The sequence below is a fragment of the Anomaloglossus baeobatrachus genome, chromosome 2 (assembly GCF_048569485.1).
Source record: "Anomaloglossus baeobatrachus isolate aAnoBae1 chromosome 2, aAnoBae1.hap1, whole genome shotgun sequence".
NCBI lineage: Eukaryota > Metazoa > Chordata > Amphibia > Anura > Aromobatidae > Anomaloglossus > Anomaloglossus baeobatrachus.
Genome location: NC_134354.1, coordinates 716,882,498 through 716,906,384, shown reverse-complemented (window position 1 = coordinate 716,906,384; position 23,887 = coordinate 716,882,498). Strand labels below are relative to the sequence as shown.

Sequence of the window (23,887 nt, the reverse complement as noted above, 5' to 3'; positions counted from 1 at the left end):
AGTAGAGGGCGCATGTGAGCTCAGGACACACGGCCTCTCCCTGAATTCAGTGTATATTAGTATGCAGTGAGCGCCCTCTAGTGGTGCCTGCAGTCAGCCGCTTTATGGCCGGTAATATACCATAGTACAGTGCTTCTGCTATTTGAAATTACGCTCAGCACTAACAGCTCTGATACATTTTTATACGTTGTGTGCACAATTATAATTAGAAAACGATTTTATTATTTTTTATGATTCATTTTATTATTGAACAACTACAGCGCTGTTGTCAATCCAAAACGTTAATAAATCTGAATATTTAGGAAAGGAAAAGGGAAGTTTTGTTTTTCTATAAGATATCTCTGTGTGTAGCATTAGGGTGTGTGCACACGCTGAGTTTTTGGTGCAGAAATTTTCTGCACCTTGTGGCCGCTAAAAACGCACCTGCGTCGAAAAAACGCATAAAAAAAACGCATGCGTTTTTGCCGCGATTTGGTGCGTTTTTGGCTGCGTTTTGCTACGTTTTTGATCTCTGCGTTTTGCTGCGTTTTTCCAATGCATTGCATGGGGGGAAAACGCAGAAAAACGCAGGAAAGAACTGACATGTCCATTTTTTTTTTTTAACTCAAAAACGCAGGTAAAAAAAACAGATGTGTGCGGACAGCAAAAATGAAAACTCATAGACTTTGCTGGGGAAGCAAAGTCCTGCAGTTTTGAGGCCAAAAACGCACCCGAAAAACGCGCAAAAACGCCGCGAAAAATGCACTGTGCGCACATAGCCTTAGTGGGCAACTAAATGAAAACTGTAAGCTTTCCCATCTCCAGGGAGGTCGCAGATCTGGAATGTGACAGCTCTGGAGGATGATGGCTTCTGTTCGCTTCATTTTTGATTCTTATCAAATCTTTGGCAATTAATGTGTGTCATCTTTTTTTTTTTTTTTCTTTTAAAGGCCACTTCACACATAACGAGATCGCTAACGACATCGTTGCTACGTTACAGTTTCTGTGACGAAACAACGACTTCATCAGCGATCTCGTTATGTTTGACACGTACCAACGATCCGCCCCCTGCTGTGAGATCGTTGGTCGTTGCTGAATGTCCTGGGCCATTTTTGGTTTGTTGGAGTCCTGCTGGGCAGGATGGATCTGTATGTTTGACACCTACCAACGATCTCGTTGATGACCTAGAGAACTTAAAATTGTGACATGTAGGCTTGTAGTTGCGTCACCTTTTCCGCGCCCCTTCTGCACCTATTGGTTGGCGCTGAGAACAGTACTGCGTTCTGATTGGGTATCGCTTCATGCTTTGATCCTTTTTGAGCCTTGCTTTGAGGTCTATCAGTGAAGAACAGGTAATCCTGGTGGAATCGCAGCTTCGATCCTCAAAGCAAACACTCTGGAACGTAGGAGGGATGAATCCGGGTGCAGATGCAGCTTCGATCCGAAAAGCAAGCAAGCAACCGGGAACAAAGTACAAATTAATCCGGGTGGAGTCGTAGGTTCTATCCTCAAAGCAAAGCTCAAAAAGGGACAAAAGATGAAGCGATACAAAGTTGGCTTCTTGGCCAGCCGCCTAATTAGAACGCAGTATTGGCCACCAACCGGAGCTGAGGGGTGTGGAAAAGGCGACGCATATGCACGCCTACGTGGCTTACAGCGTCAAACACTACGCCCCTATTCGAGGTCGCAATCATTACATAGGTGCTGTGTGACAGGGTCCCAACGATCAACGAGATCGTTATACAGGTCGCTGCATCGTTACTAAAGTCGTTGGCTGTGTGACATCTCACCAACGATCTCACCAACGATTTGGAAACTGTGACGTAGTAACGATATCGTTATGTGTGACTGCACCTTTATATCCATGCATTTTTTTATGACCTTGTTGACTGTTTTCAACAAAACTTTTGATGTTTCTGTGATCATATCCCATTATCTTAGACTGCTGCTCCCTCTGTAACAATGTCGTAATTTTTAAGAAATCCTGTCTTATATACTCTCCAAATTGTGATTGAGATCTGAGTCCCCAAGACCAGTCCATTGTCATAAACCAAGAAAAGCCCTCACTGAGGATCTATAGTGCATAATACATATACTTTTTTCTATTTCAGATGGTTCTAGACCTTCACAAAAAGAGATAATTTCCTTGCGTGCATTTATGCTGCTTTTCTTGAAGCAACTCATTCTAAAGGTAAATCATTATCATCATCATCATTTCTAGTGTGTTCTGTGTTACCTATATAATACGTTTCAATAGTCATAGAAAAGTGAAATATTTGCCAGCTTACCTCAGACTTGTTAGTTACTTGTTGCTTCACTTTTGTCCTGGTGGACCATGCACGGAAACAAAGTGGAAGCTCACCTCAATACAATGAAAGAAAAGAGGAAATATCCAGCGATTGTCCAAAATCTAGGTTCTCTTAAAATTTACCTTTATTGAATCCATAAAATTGAGCTAACTTTTAACAACAATACAGTATAGGTAAATAATGCAGGGTATACAGACTACGTGTTTCGGTAATTTGGATTCACCTTCATCATGGTAGACCATGATGACCACGATGAAGGTGAATCCAAATTACCGAAACGCATAGTCTGCACTATCCTGCGTTATTTACCTATGTTGTCTGGCTACTAAAAGTTAGCTCAATTTTATGGATTTATAGATTCAATAAAGGCAGATTTTAAGAGAACCTGAATTTTGGACAATTGCGGGATATTTCTTCTTTTCTCTCTTAATAAATTTCAGTAGGTTGTATCCTTGACCTCTTTCTCCGTTCCCCATACGTATGGGTTTGCATTGTTGATGTTGTATAGGCAAAAGTGCTCACCACCCAGGGACATCTCTAAATATTGTTGTACCTATTGATTTGTTCATGGTGATAGTATTTCTGAAGTTTCTAGCAATCTAGAAAAGTACAGACCCCTTTAATGATGACCTGTCCGCTCCCCAGACATGTCTGATATATTCATTCTCTGCATTTTCCTGTTATTCCTCATGGTTATGTATAAATAAATAATTGAGTGTATACAATCCCTCTTATCTGGGTTGTGGGTCATGGCAGATGTGCGAGAGTTCCATGAGTTGGCGGTGACGCTGGCTCATGGAAATCATGTTATCACACCTACAATGGCATGATCACATAGAAAGAGGGCTGACTAGTCGGGGTGACCAATGTCCAATCAACTAGTCAAAACCCTAAGTTGCATAGGAACAGCAGAGCTTCTAAATGCTTTTTTTTAATCATTGAGTTAAGTGAATGGCATTATACAGGGCTGGTTAGGCAGGGAGTTTTATCATACCCTTGTTGATGGGGTGGAGGGCAGAGGGGACAGGACAGAATCCCTTTAATGGATTTGATGAGAATTTTGATGTGGAATCTGTACTGTATTGCTACCAACTCCTGAACATGTACATGGTTCTTAAAGGGGTTTTCCATTATTCTGATATAGAGGACCTACCCTTAGGGTGTGTTTATGAAGTATCAGATGAATGGAGAGCCAACACCTGGGAAACCCATTGGTCAGTTGCTTTCAGCCCCAGCAGCGGCTGTACACAGTGAGGCCGGTTTCAGACGTCCGTGTTTAATCAGGTACAAGCCACATGTATGTGTATGATCATACGTGTGTCATACGTGTATCACACGTGTCATACATGTGACACGTACTGGAGAGAACGCGTGTCTTTCAAATAAAAAGATTTCCTATATTCACCTGTATCCAGCGCTTTTTTGTTCGGTTCTGCTGCCTCCCACTTCTGACCCCCACTAATTATGCTCATAGAATATTCACTGCACCTCGGCCTTGGAAGCAGGAGCATCTCTGGGGACTGCATCGCCGGTGACAGTTGAGTATCCAGCAAGCAATGTGTGTGCAGTGACATCCAGGTGGTCATCGGAGTCTGATGATCTCCTGATGACACCCCCGCGACTACAGCGGGTGTCACGATGCTGACTTTATGGGTTCAGGTTCATCAGAGTTCATTGGGAACTCCAGTGACCTCCTGGACGTCACTGCACACACGCTGGTTGCTGAATACTCACCTGTCCCCGGCGCTGTCCCCAGCAATGCGGTCCCCGGCGATGCTCCGGCTTCCCGTTCCTCGGTGCACTGAATATTCTATGAGTATAATGAGCAGGGGTCAGAAGCAGGAGACAGCATAGCCGACAAAAACAGCGTTGGATACAGGTGAATATAAATTTTTATATTTCAAAAATACGTGTCACACTAATATCACTCGGATCACATCTGTGTGCTATCCGTGTGACACCTGTACTGCCGGAGAAGAATCGGATGTCTTTTGTGTGTGCGAATAACATTGATACATGTGACATCCATGTTAAAAATGGATATCACAAGTACCTAAAACATGGATGTCTGAAACTGGCCTGAGACAGCGCAGAGCACTACAGTTACATACGGTGTAGTGGCCGCTGCCATGTGCTGCAGATCAGTCCTTATTACACGAGTGGGATCAGATCTGCAGTACGGGGCAGTGGCCACTAATCCGTGTGACAAAGCATAGTTACCCTCCAGTCGCCTCCGCAGTTTCTACAGCTGATCGGTGGGGGTACCAAGTACCTCGCTGATATACGTGCAGATGAAAATCCCTTTAAATATTTGGGGTATGTTCACATTCAGTGTTTTTGCTGTGGATTTTTCTGCACCAAAAACTGGATTGTTGGCAGGAAAACCAGTGATTTTACTATGCATGTTCTTTATGTGCATTTTTGCAGCATCTTTACTTGCATTTTTCCCCCCCATTCATTTGAATGTGTGAAAAACACTACAAAAACATGCCTCAGGCTTCAAAAAACAACCAACAGCTGACAAAAACACATGGGAAAAAACCATATGGATGAGATTTTAGAAATCTTGGTTACTTTGCTGGTCATGTGAAAAAAAAAACAAAACAAAAATCTACTGCAAAAATGCCACGTGAACATACCCTTAAAGAGCCTTACCGTCCAGCTGTGAACTGTGCCCTTTGTCGTTATTTGGCTAAGTCAAGTATGATGGTCAAAAGCAAATAAAGCTGACATACTTTGCAGATTGAGCCGTGTCCCCTCCGCGGGGTCTGCGCTCATATATTACACCCGGTTATTGTTGCTCCGGTTTCTCCTTCCACGGATGATAAACATTAGGCCTCTGAATTATTCAGTCTCGTATAAAATGTTACCTGCAGTGTATAAAACTTTATTTTTTTTCTCTCTAAGGATCGAGGGGTCAAAGAAGATGAGCTGCAGAGCATCCTGAATTACCTGCTGACGATGCATGAGGTATGTGCGGTATTATTGCTTCGCCACTTTATTTGTCTGCGGGTTTACTATTAAAGATTTATAGCGGAAATATAAAGTATGAAGGTTTTGTGCACGGTCTGAGCACAGATTTTCAATGATTTAGTTGGAGTGTTTGTCTTATTTTCTGCTGGTATACGGATGATAGACTTTACAATCAGAAACAGTTGAAATAAATGGTTTATTGCAGAATACTATTTTACGTATTTAATAAACAAAGGGGTTGTCCCCATTTAGAAATTCTCAGTCTGAGAGCGCAGTTTGATATAAAAGCAAAGAAAATAAAAACAACAAACTTTACTTGCCCTCCCCAGGTCCAGTGCTGAATCCCCATTTCCAGTGCTGAATCCCCAGGTCCCAATACTGAATCCTCAGGTCCCAGTGCTGAATCCTCAGGTCCCAGTGCTGAATCCTCAGGTCCCAGTGCTGAATCCTCATGTCCCAGTGCTGAATCCTCAGGTCCCAGTGCTGAATCCTCAGGTCCCAGTGCTGAATCCTCGGGTCCAGTGCTGAATCCCCGGGTCCAGTGCTGAATCCCCGGGTCCAGTGCTGAATCCCCGGGTCCAGTGCTGAATCCCCGGGTCCAGTGCTGAATCCCCGGGTCCAGTGCTGAATCCCCGGGTCCAGTGCTGAATCCCCGGGTCCAGTGCTGAATCCCCGGGTCCAGTGCTGAATCCCCGGGTCCAGTGCTGAATCCCCGGGTCCAGTGCTGAATCCTCAGGTCCCAGTGCTGAATCCTCAGGTCCCAGTGCTGAATCCTCAGGTCCCAGTGCTGAATCCTCAGGTCCCAGTGCTGAATCCTCAGGTCCCAGTGCTGAATCCCCAGGTCCCAGTGCTGAATCCTCAGGTCCAGTGCTGAATCCTCAGGTCCCAATGCTGAATCCTCAGGTCCAGTGCTGAATCCTCAGGTCCCAGTGCTGAATCCTCAGGTCCCAGTGCTGAATCCTCAGGTCCCAGTGCTGAATCCTCAGGTCCCAGTGCTGAATCCTCAGGTCCCAGTGCTGAATCCCCGGGTCCAGTGCTGAATCCTCAGGTCCCAGTGCTGAATCCCCGGGTCCAGTGCTGAATCCTCAGGTCCCAATGCTGAATCCTCAGGTCCAGTGCTGAATCCTCAGGTCCCAGTGCTGAATCCTCAGGTCCCAGTGCTGAATCCTCAGGTCCCAGTGCTGAATCCTCAGGTCCCAGTGCTGAATCCTCAGGTCCCAGTGCTGAATCCTCAGGTCCCAGTGCTGAATCCCCGGGTCCAGTGCTGAATCCTCAGGTCCCAGTGCTGAATCCCCGGGTCCAGTGCTGAATCCTCAGGTCCCAGTGCTGAATCCTCAGGTTCCAGTGCTGAATCCTCAGGTCCCAGTGCTGAATCCCCAGGTCCAGTGCTGAAATCCCCAGGTCCAGTGCTGAATCTCCACCACAGCTCCTGGTGTCTGATGTTGCCTGAGGTTACATCACCCGTGTGGCAGCCGGTCAGTGAACTCTGCGGTTCTCCATGTAGATGGAAAACCCCTCTCAGAGCCGCTGAGCTCTCTTATTGGCTGATGTACTGATGACATGACGTCAGCGCTGCAGAAAGTATCACATACAGGAGCAGCAGCAGAGACTGCACTGGACCGGGGGGGGGGGTGTAAGTAATGAAAAGCTTGTGAAGTGTTGTTTTTTTTTCTTTATCATTTAAAAAAACCTACACCTTGGGACCAGTGTTTTTGAAGAAGGGGAACTCTTTTACTAGATCTCATTTTGATTATGCTAAGAAATTGTGCATGGTAGTTGAGCAGCAGCTGTGCACCCATATTTTGATATTTTGTTGTAGCTTATCTCTAAGGGAATCTGTCACCAAGTTTTTGCTACCTAATTTGAGATTGGCAAAATGTAAAGGCAGAGACCCTAATTCCAGCAATGTGTCACTTACTAAGCTGTTTAGTGTAGTTCTTAGGCTGGGGCCACACGGGGATTGCTGCGATCCCCTCGCATGACGTTCTGCTCACGCTGGTAGTACAGCAGGAGCCGAGTGTCATGCGAGTGTCCCTGCAACTGAGGTCCGATCGTGCGAGTGGACCTCAGCTGCAGGGGGGCCGGGCCGGCGCTGAGGAGGGGCGGGCCTGTGCTGCGGGAGGCAGGTCGGTGCTGAGGAGGGGAGGCAGAGATTTATCTTACTCTCTCCTCTGTTGCCGACTGTTGCCATTCTCGCCCTGCACTCGCAGTACACCAGTGTAATGCGAGTGCAGTGTGATGTTTCTCTCGCCCCATAGACTTGAATGGGTGCGAGAGAAACAATGATCGCATTACACCCGCAGCATGCTGCGATTGTTTTCTCGGTCCGATTAGGGCTGAGAAAATAATCGCTCATGTGCGCTGACACACAGGCTAACATTGGTCCGAGGGGAATGTAATGTTTTATCGCACTCCACTCGCACTGATTTTCATGCCGTGTGGCTTAGGCCTTATAAAATTAGTTATTGCAGCTTTCTGCCTATGCACAGTGTACACAGAAAGTCGCTTATCAGTGGTGTGAATGGGTTACACAGAGCTCAGTATTGAAACCTGATAGATGTGCAGTAAATAAAACATTTTTAAAATCAAAACTACTGCACCCAGTAATGTGACACAGTGCTGGAATCTGGGTCTCTGCCTCTGCATTATGCTGCTCTCGAGGGAGCAAAACAACCTGGTGCAGATTCCCTTTAGGCTATGTGCTGCACACTGGAGATTTGTTTCTCCAGCGAAAAACGCACCTCTGGCAGAAAAGTGCACCTACCTGCGGAAAAACCACACTAAAAACGCATGCGGTTTTACTGCGTTATGCTTCATTTTTGGTGCGGATCTGCCGCGTTTTTGCCTGCAGTCTTGTCCTTGCGATTTTTTTTTAACATTGTCAATGGCAAAACAGAGGGAAAAACGTAGCCAAACACAGAAAAGAAGTCACTTGCTGCAGAAATTCTGCAGCAAAATCTGTAAAGAAAAAAGACGCAACGCGCGCACAGCATTTTGGATTTCTCGTAGACTTTGCTGGGGAAGGACTGCAGAAAGGTTATGAACAAAAACTGCACCAATTCTGCAGCAAAAGCCGCAGCAAAAAACGCAGTGTACGCACAGGGCTTTAAAGGGGACAACCCTACTGCCCAACCTCCTGACTTCTTGTTTGGGGGGTTGTGGTTGGAGAGCTGCAAAACGTAATATGTGAACATAGCCTAAGGGGCACTTTGCACACTACGACATCGCAAGCCGATGCTTGCGATACCGAGCGTGATAGTTCCCGCCCCCGTCGCAGCTGCGATATCATGGTGATAGCTGCCTTAGCGAACATTATCGCTACGCCAGCTTCACATGCACTTACCTGCCCTGCGATGTCGCTCTGGCCGGCGATCCGCCTCCTTATTAAGGGGGCGGGTCGTGCGGCGTCATAGCGACATCACATGGCAGGCGGCCAATAGCAGCGGAGGGGCGGAGATGAGCAGGATGTAAACATCCCACCCATCTCCTTCCGTCCTCATTACAGCCGGGACGCAGGTAGGAGATGTTCCTCGCTCCTGCGGCTTCACACACCGCGATGTGTGCTGCCGCTGGAACGAGGAACAACATCGTACCTGTCGCTGCACCGGCATTATGGAAATGTCGGACCCTACACCGATGATACGATAACTGCGCTTTTGCGCTCGTTAATCGTATCAAAAAGGATTTGCACACTACGATATCGACTGCGACGCCGGATGTGCGTCACTTTCGATTTGACCCCACCGACATCGCACCTGCGATGTTGTAGTGTGCAAAGCCCGCCTTAGCTCCCCTATATTATGTGTGCATTCACATTATACTTAGTTTTTTGATTAGGAAGATTAAAGGAAATAAAAATGTCTATCTGTTTTTTTGTACTGACTGACGTAATGTGGTGAGAGACGGGGTCGTTTTCTAAGATTTATTGGCCGGTATCTGAGCAATATTTCTTCTGCACAAGCCTAAAAAGTGTTCAGCACCGGTCTTGGCAGATTGTCAGCCGCCCTCGGCGCTGTGCTTTGTGCAGACTGAGTGAGGCTGGTTGTGATGAGGTTTTATTATAATGCTGTAGGATTGCTGCTTATCAGCCATATATTTGAGGTCGCCCGTAAATCTGAGCAGTCAGAATGAACGTTGCGTCTTGGCAGGACCAGCCTTCTGATTAATGTACCTATAAAGGTAGGGGATAAACGCTCTACCGTTCTGTACCTTCTATAATGGTGGTGGTCGTTGGCGAGATTGTAATATGTCACAAAAAATTGCTACTGTAAAATGGGCTGAGAGCAAAGCGAAAGCTGAAGTCTGTTATCATGTCTGTGTGTAATCTGTAAAGAAAGGGAAATAATTGTAAATCAGAGCATGATATAGCCAGGGAAAGGAAATTGAGGGAAAAGTGCTGTGAATTTAGAGTGTGACTATTGCTTAACATGTGTTATCTTTCTAAAATGTCTTGATTTTCTCCTGCACAAATGTCAGGAGCATCCTCGACCGGTCATCCATAATTTACACACCTCTCTGGCAACATCACAGTATGCTTTTCACTACACTAATTAACATGACTGTGGTGAACTGATCGGATTATCCTCTATCTGGTATGAAAATATCACACTGTACCAAGGGCTAGTAAGATGTAGTACAGCGTATTCCCCACTAGGTGGCAGCAGAGTAGTGAGGGAGAGACAAAGTCACCTTGTAACAGAAAGGCAGCTGAAGTACAGCAGAGTAACGTCAGCAGGCGGTTAACAGGCGAACCACCAGGGGGCAATAGAGTAGTCAAACAGTCAGGGTCTAGCCAGAAAGTCGAGTCACTGCAAAGGGAGGATCAAAATCAAGGCAGAAAACAGAACCGAGTCAGAAGTCGGGAAATCAGGTATGCAGAGGGAAACACAAACAGACAGGAGAGGGAAGTCAGCGACCGGGACAGGCAGACAAGGGGGAAGGGTACAAGTCAGGACACAGTAGCAGGGAGGCAGGACAGATCGGGAACACTCACCAGAGCCAGTATACAAGCTGCAAGGCAGAAATATCACTGGCGCTGAGCCATATGTAGAGAGGCAAGATGTAGCATCCTGGGATCCAGAACGAGGCAAGGGAAGTTAACCCCTGACATGACCAGGCCAGAGCTGGGTGTAACCAGCAGCCATGAAAAGCCGGCCTGGATCATGACAGAAAGGATTCAGATTTTCTAATCTGATCAATATAGTATTGGCGAGCCAGCCAGGGATCTGATTTTCTACCACACTGTCCCCAACTCGAGTATAGAGCGTTTCTGAATATACAGGAATGCTAAGGTTTCTCCACATGGAGAATGCCAAGTTTGCTTAGACAGATGTATAGGTCATGCAATGCTCCCCTGCAAATATGCAAATCACCTCTTCATAGGGGAGGAGGACAGGACCTCAAGTGCCACCTATTGGATATAGCAATCCTTTCAGTCCATGTTGACCCTTTAAAGGGCCTTGCCATTGCCAAACAGTTTTTCGTGCTTTGCACAGATGAGGGGCAAACACCCTAAAACACGTCTACAAATAGTGTTTTTGGTTCGACGTCTTCTCCCAAGTTATGTAGCGAGGCTCTTTAAAGGGGTATTCTAAATTTATTAAATCACTCTAAATAGTTAGACAGCATGAAAATAAGCAAGTTTGCTCGTTACCTGCTGGCCTCTGTAGATGTTAGACTGTATGGGCTTTTTCCAGGTATGAGTCATTTCTATCATGTGATAGCTGCGTATTAGAGATGCAGCCCATACAGTCTAGCATCTACAGAGGCCAAGCAGCAGACAGGGATGGGAATAGATAGCAAAGCCCCAGCTACATATTAGCTATTCGGCAATTGCTGCCAATCAAAAAGATTTACATTTCAGTAACTTAGTATATCCGTATCCAATGTGACAACTAAAGGTATGTATAGAATCAGCATCCTAGCTCCAGTATAGCACTGGCTTTGGTTTATATAGGAAAATCCTGGTGGTTGGTGCACTTTAACTATACTACGCATACTCAGCCAGGGTCTGGGCAGGCACTAGTGGTCGTGCTCCATGGAAACCAGCTGTTCACTTAGAAAGATAAAAGCTGTCATTGGAGGAAAAAGATAGCAAATAGAAAAAGCAAGTAACAAGCATTAAATCCTAATATCCAAGACACAGCTCTCCTGCCCATTGATTCCTATACAGCAGTTAGATGTTTACCTTCTTCCCTCTCAGGTCCTGACAACTTGCTGTCATAAATCTTGCCCCCAGGTTTGGCTTCTTCCAGAGCAGCTCTTCTCATCATTGCTCTAACTGTCCGGAGCTGTGTGCTTGTTCAATTCCATTCCATATGTAGCAAATGTTATCTCTATATGTAAATAGAATGATAAGAGTGTAGTCTTGGCACAAACCACTGACAGCTCAATGGGTTACAGCAGAACTTACTGAGCTTTATAGTTTTACTAATGCTACAGTGCTTCTCACCAGAATGGTCACTCGAGGAGAGCCTGCACCAACAGAAACCAGGAAGTGAAAGAGACTGGAAAGCTGTGTGCTGCTCACGAGACAACTTGAGAATACCCTTTTAAAGGGTCAATATGGTCTTTTAGGAATGTTACGTCCAATAGATGGCACCAGAGTCCCCGTCCTTTTCGTCTCTGAAGAGGTTATTTTCCATAGTTATATATTATATATATATCTATATATATAATTGCCTTATTCTGTCTGTCTGTCTGTCTGTCTGTCTGTCTGTCTGTCTGTCTGTCTGTCTGTCTGTCTGTCTGTCTGTCTGTCTGTCTGTCTGTCTGTCTGTCTATCTGTCTGTCATGCTCCAAAATTGTGTCCTTACGGTGACACAAAGCTGATTGGCCGCTGGGCTCGCCATGGCCCCGCCCCCCCACACGGATTGGCCGCTCGCCCAGGCTGCGCCCCCACACGGATTGGCCAGCCGCTCGCCCAGGCTCCGCCCCCCCCACAGATTGGCCTCTCGCCCCGGCACCCTGCAGGCATTGGCAATTCGGCCACGCCACACCCCGCCCCCCTCACGCAATGCACGCTAGCTCTGGCCCCGCCCCCTCCCTCCCCCCGCGCATTCCCCGAACTGACACGGCTGTCATGGAGGTGAGTACTGTACTCCCCCCACCCCCCCCCCCCCGCGCATTCCCCGAACTGACACGGCTGTCACGGAGGTGAGTACTGTACCCCCCCCACCCGGGCCCCGCTCGCACGGGAGTGGTGTGGATACGTTGGTAACCATGCTCGCATGGTTACAAGCGCATCAAGGTCCTGCTGCCGTGGAAGATCCACACGCACACACATAACAGCACACACACAAACATACACACACATCAGTTCACACTCACACACACCTCACACACACCTCACATCGCATCCACACACTCACAGCATCCGGCGATATCGCTTGCTTCTCGGCCTCGATACTGTGCTGTTGTGACCTTCCAGGACCTGACGGAGGATCACATGGCCAGAGGCATGTGGTATCTCCGGATGTTTTGAGTGTGAGCGCGTATGTGCGATATCGTCAGTGTCTGTGTGTGTGAGTGGATGCGATCGGGTGTGTGTGAGTGGATGCGATCGGGTGTGTGTGAGTGGATGCGATCGGGTGTGTGAGTGTCGGCAGAGGAGCACGGCGTGCTGGAGGAGGCTGGGAGCAGAGAGGCTGATCATGGGGAAGGCTGGGAGGGGGAGGCTGATGCTGGGGGAGACTGGGAGGGGGAGGCTGATGCTGAAGGAGGCTGGGAGGGGGAGGCTGGGAGGAAGGAGGCTGGGAGGAGAGAGGCTGATCCTGGGGAAGGCTGGGAAGGGGAGGCTGATGCTGAGGGAGGCTGGAAGGAGAGAGGCTGATGCTGGGGGAGGCTGAAAGGAGAGAGGCTGATGCTGGGGAAGGCTGATGCTGAGGGAGGCTGGGAGGGGAAAGCTGATGCTGGGGAAGGCTGGGAGGACGGAGGCTGGGAGGAGAGAGGCTGATCCTGGGGAAGGCTGGGAGAGGGAGGCTGATGCTGGAGGAGGCTGGAAGAAGAGAGGCTGATGCTGGGGGAGGCTGGAAGAAGAGAGGCTGATGCTGGGGGAGGCTGATGCTGGGGGAGGCTGGGAGGAGAGAGGCTGATGCTGGGGAAGGCTGGGAGGAGAGAGGCTGATGCTGGGGACAGAGAGGAGAGGCTGATGCTGGGAGGAGAGAGGCTGATGCTGGGAGGAGAGAGGCTGATGCTGGGAGGAGAGAGGCTGATGCTGGGAGGAGAGAGGCTGATGCTGGGAGGAGAGAGGCTGATGCTGGGGGAGGCTGGGAGGGGGAGGCTGATGCTGGGGGAGGCTGGGACGAGGGAGGCTGATGCTTGGGGAGGCTGATGCTGGGGGAGGCTGGAAGGAGAGAGGCTGATGCTGGTGGAGGCTGATGCTTGGGGAGGCTGATGCTAGGGGAGACTGGGAGGGGAAGGCTGATGCTGAGGGAGGCTGGGAGGAGAGAGGCTGATCCTGGGGAAGGCTGGGAATGGGAGGCTGATGCTGAGGAAGGCTGGAAGGAGAGAGGCTGATGCTGGGGGAGGCTGGAAGGAGAGAGGCTGATGCTGGTGGAGGCTGATGCTTGGGGAGGCTGATGCTGGGGGAGACTGGGAGCGGAAGGCTGATGCTGAGGGAGGCTGGGAGGGGGAGGCTGGGAGGAAGGAGGCTGGGAGGAGAGAGGCTGATCCTGGGGAAGGCTGGGAAGGGGAGGCTGATGCTGAGGGAGGCTGGAAGGAGAGAGGCTGATGCTGGGGGAGGCTGGAAAGAGAGAGGCTGAGGCTGGGAGGAGAGAGGCTGATGCTGGGGAAGGCTGATGCTGAGGGAGGCTGGGAGGGGAAAGCTGATGCTGGGGAAGGCTGGGAGGATGGAGACTGGGAGGAGAGAGGCTGATCCTGGGGAAGGCTGGGAGAGGGAGGCTGATGCTGGAGGAGGCTGGAAGGAGAGAGGCTGATGCTGGCGGAGGCTGATGCTGGGGGAGGCTGGAAGGAGAGAGGCTGATGCTGGTGGAGGCTGATGCTTTGGGAGGCTGGGAGAGGGAGGCTGGGAGGAGGGAGGCTGGGAGAGGTAGGCTGAGAGAAGAGAGGCTGATGCTGGGGGAGGCTGATGCTGGGGGAGGCTGATGCTGGGGGAGGGTGGGAGGAGGGAGGCTGGGAGGAGAGAGGCTGATGCTGGGGAAGGCTGGGAGGAGAGAGGCTGATGCTGGGGACAGAGAGGAGAGGCTGATGCTGGGAGGAGAGAGGCTGATGCTGGGAGGAGAGAGGCTGATGCTGGGGGCAGAGAAGCTGATGCTGGGGGCAGAGAGGCTGATGCTGGTGCAGCATGGGGGATGGAGCACGATGGGGGGGTGCGCAGCATCGGGGATGGAGCATGATGGGGGGGTGCGCAGCATCGGGGATGGAGCACGATGGGGAGTGCGGAGTATGGCGGATGGAGCACGTTTGGGAGTGCGCAGCATGGCGGATGGAGCACGTTTGGCAGTGCGCAGCATGGCGGATGGAGCACGTTTGGGAGTGCGCAGCATGGGAGATGGAGCACGATGGGGGTGCGCAGCATAGGGGATGGAGCACGATGGGGAGTGCGCTGCATGGGGGATGGAGCACGATGGGGAGTGCGCTGCATGGGGGATGGAGCACGTTTGGGAGTGCGCACCTCCCCCCAACACACACACACACACACACACACACACACACACGCGCGCGCACTGCACAACACACCACACACCACACACACACACACTGGGAACCACAAACAACTGCCCTACACAGACACCCACACACACAGACAACGCTGCACACACACAACACCCAACACACAAACACCGCGGCACACACAAATATACGCACATACCGCACAACACACACATTGCACAAAACATACCTCCCCCCAAAACACACCACACACACACAAACCGCGCAACACACAAACCGCGCAACACACACACAGCGCTCCACAAACAACGCAACACACGCAACACACATACACCGCTCTCACCCCCCGTCACACCCAGACAACACCCAGAACATGTACAGCCCCTACACAAACACTTGGTAACTACACACAACAACATCTATATATATATATATATATATATATAACAAAAATCATACATGAACTACACAATACGTAAATTCTAGAATACCCGATGCGTAGAATCGGGCCACCTTCTAGTATATATATATATATATATATATATATATATATATATATATATATATATATATATATATATATATATATATATATAAAATCTCTATATCTCACATACACACGCACGCGTACACACACACACACACACACACACACACACACTATACTGTTCCTGTCTCCTGGTGATCAGACAGAGACAGACGACTAAGTATAGGTTTCATAAAAGCGTGCCAAGCAGGAATATGATCTTCTACTGAACGATCAGCTGGTCAGTCTTATGTATAGGCTTGATATGTGACGTTATAGAGCCTTTTTGCGTACACATACACATATGATAGGGTTGAGTCATGAAAGTAATTGCTGAAAAACTGGTGTAGAACACATTTAAAAGTCATAAAATATTTGTGTGCCCGGACTTGTGTAAAAAAATTGCTACATATGATGTTTTCACGTCCATTTCAAGCAGCTGCGGAGAAGCCGGGTGTTGATGAGGCATGGTTGTGCCCGCTTGTCAAATTAACCTATAGGGATGGCAATTCTTACACCAGAAATGTTACCCCTGTCTCTGATTAGGGTAACATTTCTGCAGGGAGCACCGAAATGCATGCCACTGGTAGGATAGCATTAATTTATTAAGTGGCATGTACCTCTTAATGAATTCAGTAACTAACAAATCAGCAGCTGCACTAAGGTATACAGACATTGAGTATAGGAAGTTTGTCATGCATTACTGTTGAGGAAATAAAAAATTGAGACATTTAGCGTATAAAAAGGCCAGTTTTATGTGAGCCCAGCAGACAGGGTCAAGGTGTATCTCGTATGCTGGGTCCCTGCCTAGTGATGCCTCTATCTGGGATGAATTTTTATTTTTTATTCTTAATTGATTAAAGGGAACCTGTCACCAGTTTTTTCCCTATTAATCTATAAGAATCCCCTTCTGCAGCTCCTGGGCTGCATTCTATGAAGGTGCACCTTGTTCCCTGACTCCCCTTCCAGACCCCAAAAATAACTTTATAAAACCTGGTCGTTACATATGCTAATTATCTGTGTTGGCCAGATGGGTGGGCTCATTTTCTGCTCCTGTCCCCCCTCCTGCCACTGATCGCCGTCCTCTTTTCTTGATTGATGTGATGACGCCTCCGTCATCATCCTGGTCGCATTTTCAAATCTGTGCAGTTATGTTGGCTCGCGCAGGCGCAGTTCACTCTGCCATTTCGCGGGCAGAGCAGAAAACATAGCTGCCCTCGCTCGCGCCGGTGAGCTAAATGCGCAGGCGCAAGATTATGGGCGGTGCTGTGCATGACCTCACCAGCGCCATCCTTGTACCCACCCATAATCCCGTACCTGCACATTTAGCTCACCGGCGCGAGCGAGGGCAGCTATGTTTTCTGCTCTGCCCGCGATATGGCAAAGCGAGCTGAGCCTGCGCAAGCCAACATAACTGCACAGACGCGAGATTTAAAATGCGACGAGGAGGATGACGACGGCGGCGTCATCAAGTCAATCAAGAAAAGAGGACGGCAATCAGTGGCAGGAGGGGGGACAGGAGCAGAAAATGAGCCCGCCCATCTGGCCAAATAGGTAATTAGCATACATAACGGCCAGGTTTTATAAAGTTATTTTTGGGGTCTGGAAGGGGAGTCTGGGCCAAGGTGCACCTTCATAGAATGCAGCCCAGGAGCTGCAGAAGGGGATTCTTTTAGATTAATAGGGAAAAATCTGGTGACCGGTTCCCTTTAAGGGCATCTTATTCCTACACGGCCCTCATAAACATGGTGAATGAATCGGGGTCACAATTTATTAGTCAGATGTTTAGCATTGGCAAGCCGGGCAGGAGTAGGTCCTTGTATTTTAATGGTGGGAAGTCTATTTCTGAATCATCTTTGTTCCTTCTGTCTCCAAATGTAGCAGTCATAGTTCTCCTGGGGTAACCAGCTTTACCTGGGGGCCTATTTGCCTAAGAGGTGGCATTGCAGGTAATTTTAGGTTGTGGATATGAGCAGCTCTGCCCAGACTGTGCCATGCTGCGGTAGGTTGGCACAGTTGGTACACCAATGTAATATTTGTGCTAATTTGTATCAATGTTTTCAAATTACTTGGTTAAATCGAGATAAACATTCAGTTTCTGTAAAGTGTATTTTGCGGTATAAAAAAATTCCATTTCTGCAGAAGAGAGCGTGGATGTAAGCAGAACGCGTGTCATTTGGGATTCTGTCTTCTCCATTACAGGATGAGAATATTCATGATGTTCTGCAGCTGCTCGTGGCTCTAATGTCTGAACATCCCGCCTCGATGATACCTGCATTTGATCAGAGAAATGGAATACGGTGAGACAAGCGGCAAATCCATTAATTATCTGTTTTCCTTTTATGCTTGGCATCGGAATTGCTGGATAATCACAGGAATATTGTTGTTTTTCTCGAATTGATTAGTTTAGATGTGAACATGAGCCGTCACATTGACAGAAATCAAATCCAGAACGTTCCAGGTTAGAAATAAAATGGTGTATATTTTAATGGGCATGATATGCCGGCAATGTGCGGTTATCCCTCCCAGATCCTGACCTTGTTTTACGCCATGTTGCGAGCACTAGCAGACGACCTCTCCCTGGTGACCCATTTCCTTCTTGTTGTCACCACCCGGCCATACGTTCCTTCTACATGTCAATAATTCACGTGAACGGCTTTCAGTGTAATATTTGGATATGCTGGGTTCAACAGACTGAGAGTATCTCATTTCAACCCCTGGGCGCATCCTGTAAACATGACTTTTAGTGAGAGCCTAAAGGCCGCTTTACACGCAACGACATCGCTAATGAGATATCGTTGGGGTCACGGAATTCGTGACGCACATCCGGCGTTGTTAGCGACGTCGTTGCGTGGGACACCTACAAGCGACCGCTAACGATCCAAAAAACTGCAAAAATCGTTGTTGTTGACACGTCGTTCCTTTCCCAAATATCGTTGCTCATTTTGGACGCAGGTTGTTCGTCGTTCCTGAGGCAGCACACATCGCTACGTGTGACACCCCAGGAACGACGAGCAACACCGTACCTGCGTCCTCCGGCAACGAGGTGGGAGTGACGTGAATGCGGCTGCTCTCCGCTTCTATTGGTGCCCAGCTAATTGACGTCGCTGTGACGCCGCACAAACCGTCCCCTTAAAAAAGATGATGTTCGTCGCCCACAGCGACGTCACTAGGAAGGTAAGTCCGTTTGACGCGTCCTAGCGATGTTGTTCGCCACGGGCAGCGATTGGCGGGTGCGATCGCTAGCGATGTCGCAGCGTGTAAAGCGGCCTTTAGCCTCTTTCGGGACAGGTAATCCCCACTAGGTACCCACACATTGACCACAGCAATGCAAGTAGAGTTGAGCAAAATTATTTGCGGACTATTGGTCCAGCAGCCACATTGGTAGTCCGTGGCCACCAGACCGGAACCCTGTGAACCTTCTCTCACCTTCTAGTATACCTGACACTTCTTATTAATAGGCCCGACACAACATCATCATTGCGGTGTGACATCCGCACAACGTATCGCTGGGCCTTCTGAACGAGAGATGCATTTATAATCTTATCTATAAGTTTATACATGTAGATGAATGGATACATGTGTTTGGACAGACAGACACATACGTAGAGATAACCATAATGATGATCTGTACATAGAGAAGGACAGACAAATAGAGAATGGATGGATAGAGGTAAATGTGGATGGACGGATGAATAGACATGGATTGATGTACTTGGATGAATGTATGGATAGATGGAGATTGATATATATATATATATATATATATATATATATATATATATATATATATATATACACATATATATATATATATATATACATATATATACATATATGGATAGTTAGATACTGATGGCTACACAGACATGTAGATGGACTGCTGATACATGTAAATGGATATATTTAGGTTTTTTGGTCCAAGGGCCACATTGAAATACTGAACCAATCTAAAGGGCAACAAAAAGGGTACTTATAAGGCTGCTTTCACACATCCGTTTTTTGCAGTGCGGCTCAATCCGGCTCAAAAATCTATGCAACAGATGCGGTGAAAAAAACTGATCCGTTGCATAAGTTTTTCCATGCGGCCCGTCTATTTTTTGATGGATGCGGCTTGATACTGAGCATGTGCAGAGCAAAAAACCGCAACCGGCGGCCGGACGCGTTTTTTGCTGCAGGACGCCGCATCCGGCGTCCATAGGCTTGCATTGTAAATCGCGCCGCATTGTGCTGGATCATGCGGTTTTTTCACCGCACAAAAAAACGTGCCAGGCAACGTTCCATCCGGCCGCCGCATGGGCTAAATATGCCGCATCCAGCAAAAACCGGACACAACGCAAGGCCATGTGGCACAAAGCGGCGCTAATGCAAGTCTATGCGGGAAAAAACGCAACCGACGGCAAAAGAAAACGGTTGCGTTTTTTCTGCAGAGCGCCGTATTGTGCCGCACAGCAAAAAACGGATGTGTGAAAGCAGCCTTATATATCAGTAGAATCAAGTGTTGAGTATTTGAGAAGGATTTGGAGACTTTCTGCTCAGTTTCTGTTAAAAAAAAAAAAAATGACAGTGATCACTCCCAACTTACGTTGAGTTTTTGGTGCAGAGACTCATCTGAATCTTCATAATCTCAAAAATAAGTTTTGAGGAATTTTCAGATTTAACATGAAGCACATTATGGTTTGCCACATGATCAGTACCACCATCAGTACAGGAACACATCTTCAAGCTTAGTACAGGGATCAATTGCAGTTCCAGGTCAGCCCCATGATGCACTTGTATCAGATGATCCTATTATTGGTCATTATCAGACTGTCGACTATACAGGAATCACAGGACTGATGAGACGTAGTCAGTATCACAAATTATAATTATTTACATCCAGTTACCTTTATAGATGACCTCTTCTCTGATAGGAACAACTCCAATCTTTTTTTCTACAATCTTTTTGTCATAGTACCACCGCCCTGATGAGACTTCACATCCACAGCTCGTCCATCCAGACTTTCCTCTTCTCCAGTCTTCTACAGCACATCCCAATATGGTGCCCTTAAAGATAAAAGCATCATTATACTGCCCCATAAATATAAATGTCTCCAAAGCTGCGCCCCTAAATAAATAATTGGCTCTCATATAAGGTGTCCTCATAGTAACACCATCCCCCCTCCTTCCTCCTGTAATATTTTATAATATCTGTATCTGTTCTTATTTCCAGCCACATCCTCGACTCCTCTGCGCTGCAGCACCATCGAAGGCAGCAGTGTGATTAGGACACAGTGTGATGACATAATCACGCCACTGCACGCCGAGTTTGGGGATTATGAGTGCTGCTCTGCTCTGCCCCAGTCTCGGCGCTCAAGTATTCAACTGTATTTCCATCTGAAAGATGCCAATACAGTTAAGTATAGGAAGATGAGAACTGGAACTTCTCGGTGCTGCGCGGGCCGTACAACATCCTTTGGCAGTCCATGTGCAGCCGTATATTGTGCACGCCTTATTTCGATGGACAGATGGATAGGTTATATGTAGATGGATCAATAGCTGGATGGACGGATAGATAGCGATTGATACACTTAGATGGACTGATGGATAGTTAGATACTTGTGCATGGATGGATACACATGCATGTACATGAACTGATACATACATAGATAGATATGAAAGAAAAAGCTAGGAAGGAATTTGTTATATATACAAAGTATTATCTGTTGAAAAATAAATAGGATTCTAATTTAATGCATTGCTAAGAAATTTACATCTGAAACTTCAAAGTTGTAGGGAAAGTGTGGCAGAAAGAAAGCCTTATATAATGATGGCTGAATGCAGCGTTATATAATGCTGAGTGTGACAGGTGCTCTGCTTAATGAAAGAAATGTTGTGACAGCGCAGCTATAATCCAGCCCGTGGTGCCTGCATCAATGTACAGTGTTACCTGCTGACTTTAGGGTTGCCTTACACCAGAGTATAGGACAGATTTCCCTTCTAATAGCCTTTGCCAAAAACCTGATTGGATGCTAAGGACAAGAAATAGAACCATGCAGAGATTACTGGTAAAATAAGCTCATTTATTAGAGAAGTCAAGAAATTGCAAGGGCCTTAAAAGTATCTGTAAACCGGTTTTTGCTCCCCCATCTGACAACAGCATAATGTAGAGACAGAGAACCTGATTCCAGCGATGTGTCATTTACTGAACCGTTTGCTGCCATTTTGATAAAATCACGGTTTTCTCTGCTGCAGATCTAGCAGTTATACAGCGCTCATGAATATACTGGACTACCTGCAGCACGCCAAGTAGTCCTCTAATGATAATCTCCTGCTGATTAAACAGTGATTTTGTCAAAACTACACTAAGCAGCCCAGTAAGTGACACACCGCTGGAATCCGGGTCTCTGTCTCTATATTATGCTGCTCTCAGATTAGGTGGTAAAAACCTGGTGACAGATTCCCTTTAAGATGCATTTAAAGAGTGCTTGTCACTAGGTTTTCTCCATATAAACCATGTCTTCATCTCTAAAAGCACTAAAGTACTAAAGCTTCAACATAAAACCCCTTCTGCCCAGCATAACTAAGGCAATGCCTTTTATAATTGTCCATGAGGTCCAAAACTCGGCACCTCCCCTGCGCCCACAATCATCATTTCTCCAGCCTTCATTGATGTGACTGTCGCCATCCATGCAGCCTGTTGTGCTTGCACAGCTCCTGTTGTCTACTATGGAGGCGCGAGAGTTTTCCAGTTGATGTAGGAGACATTATGCAAGAGAGGACGGCGATTTTGAAGAAAAAATAATTCAGCATCTTCTAACTTGGCAAGTGCACGTTTTTAATGTCCTACCAAATTCAGGTGACATGTGACTCGTTTTTATATCTCTGTAAACCTCACTACAAGTAAAGAGGACAACACATCTCTAAGAGGCCAACTTTTACAGAGCATGTGATCCTAATGTTCTCTCTTGTATCGTTCCACTACTATTCCTCCTGGAAATGTAGGGCGAAAGTGAGATTTAGGCAGGTGTACTCCTGCACACTGACACTGTCGGTGCTTAATGTACAATATCGGGGTGTACTGACACGGGCCCTTCATAAGACAGATCGGTAGACAGACACATAGATATAAAAGATATTTAGGCAAAATAGATATGCAGGATACTCAGAGATAACATATCTAAAAGATGGATGGCGACACACTGAGACTGTCAGTTTCTTTCAGATTGGACGGCGTCGGTGTGTAGATGCACATATTGAAAAAGAGAAATGTGCCCCATAGGGAAGCACCTCTTAGATGTCATTGAGAAGTATTTTGTGTGATAGCACTCACGTTATTGGGACATACTTATAAAATTGATAAGTACCTGAAGAAGCCGAGTGATGTACGACTCAGACGTCCTCCCTCCGAATGCCCACCTGGCATGGGTGACCAAGGGTGTAAAAGTTAATGGAAGAAAAAGAGGTCTCTTATCCAAGGAAAGTGATCTTTGGAGTTTGTGCTAAAAGACTTCTTGTATTATAAGAGGTGTATGTAGCACTTTTCGGGGGTGACCTGTCTCCTCAGTCAGGATAAAGCACTAGAAATGGATCTGTGTTTTTACCTGATGAAGGGGATTGTTCACCCTCGAAACGCATTTCTTCCTTATCATGGTTGTTAAATATTCCATTTCAAGGACAAACCATCCCCTTAATCAGGTAAGAACACCAATATGTTTTTGGTGTTTTAACCTGATAAAGAGGACAGTTCATCCCCGAGTGATGCTACATACAGATCACCTAGAATAATGAAGTCTTTTCAGCACAAACTCCTCAGATCATGCTCCTTGGGTAAGATACCTTTTTTTCTTTCATTATCCCTTGAATTGTCAGTGTGCAGTGACACACCCCTTTAAGAAGATGAATTTCATAGCCCAGTTGCCCATTTATGTATTTCCAAGATGAACAACAGAGGGACAACACAAAGAAGAGTCCTTAGCAATGTGTTTCTCCTAAATTGTGCCGTCACTTTATAAAAAGACAAAGTGGTGCTGATGGTGACTTGTGTGACACAATTTAAGTCAATTAGGAACCAAAATTATTCATAATTGCCAAATGCCAGAATAAAGAGAGAGAGAAGGTTTTAAAGCATTTTTATTACTTTCTGCAAAATCAAAAGTTTACATACACTAAAAGTACTATGCCTTTAAACAATATAGGACAGCCCCTATGATGATGTCCTGTCTTTGGAAGCTTCGGATAGGTTTACTGGTAACATATGAGTGAATTAGTGACACACCTGTGGATGTATTTTAATGCACACCTGAAACACACTGCTTCTTTGTGTAGCATCATGGGAAAGTCAAAAGAAATCTGCGAAGATCTCAGTAAGAGTATTGTGGACTTGCACAAGTCTTGTTCATCCTTGGGTGCAATTTTCAGATACCTGAAGGTGCCCCGTTCATTTGTACAAGTGTTTCTACACATGTACAAACAAGATGGGAATATG

The 23,887-nt window shown here is 47.0% G+C and overlaps 1 protein-coding gene across 4 annotated transcripts in view; it reads left to right on the top strand.

Moving 5' to 3' along the window:
- Positions 1-23,887, top strand: part of NBEA (neurobeachin) — a 1,081,445-nt gene that overhangs the window by 382,945 nt on the left and 674,613 nt on the right. For all 4 annotated transcript variants that reach the window (XM_075337333.1, XM_075337330.1, XM_075337331.1 and 1 more), the window contains exons 14-16: positions 2,091-2,170; positions 5,196-5,258; positions 17,623-17,720. In XM_075337333.1, coding sequence (XP_075193448.1) covers positions 2,091-2,170; positions 5,196-5,258; positions 17,623-17,720 — 241 coding nt within the window. The remainder of the gene's footprint in view (positions 1-2,090; positions 2,171-5,195; positions 5,259-17,622; positions 17,721-23,887) is intronic.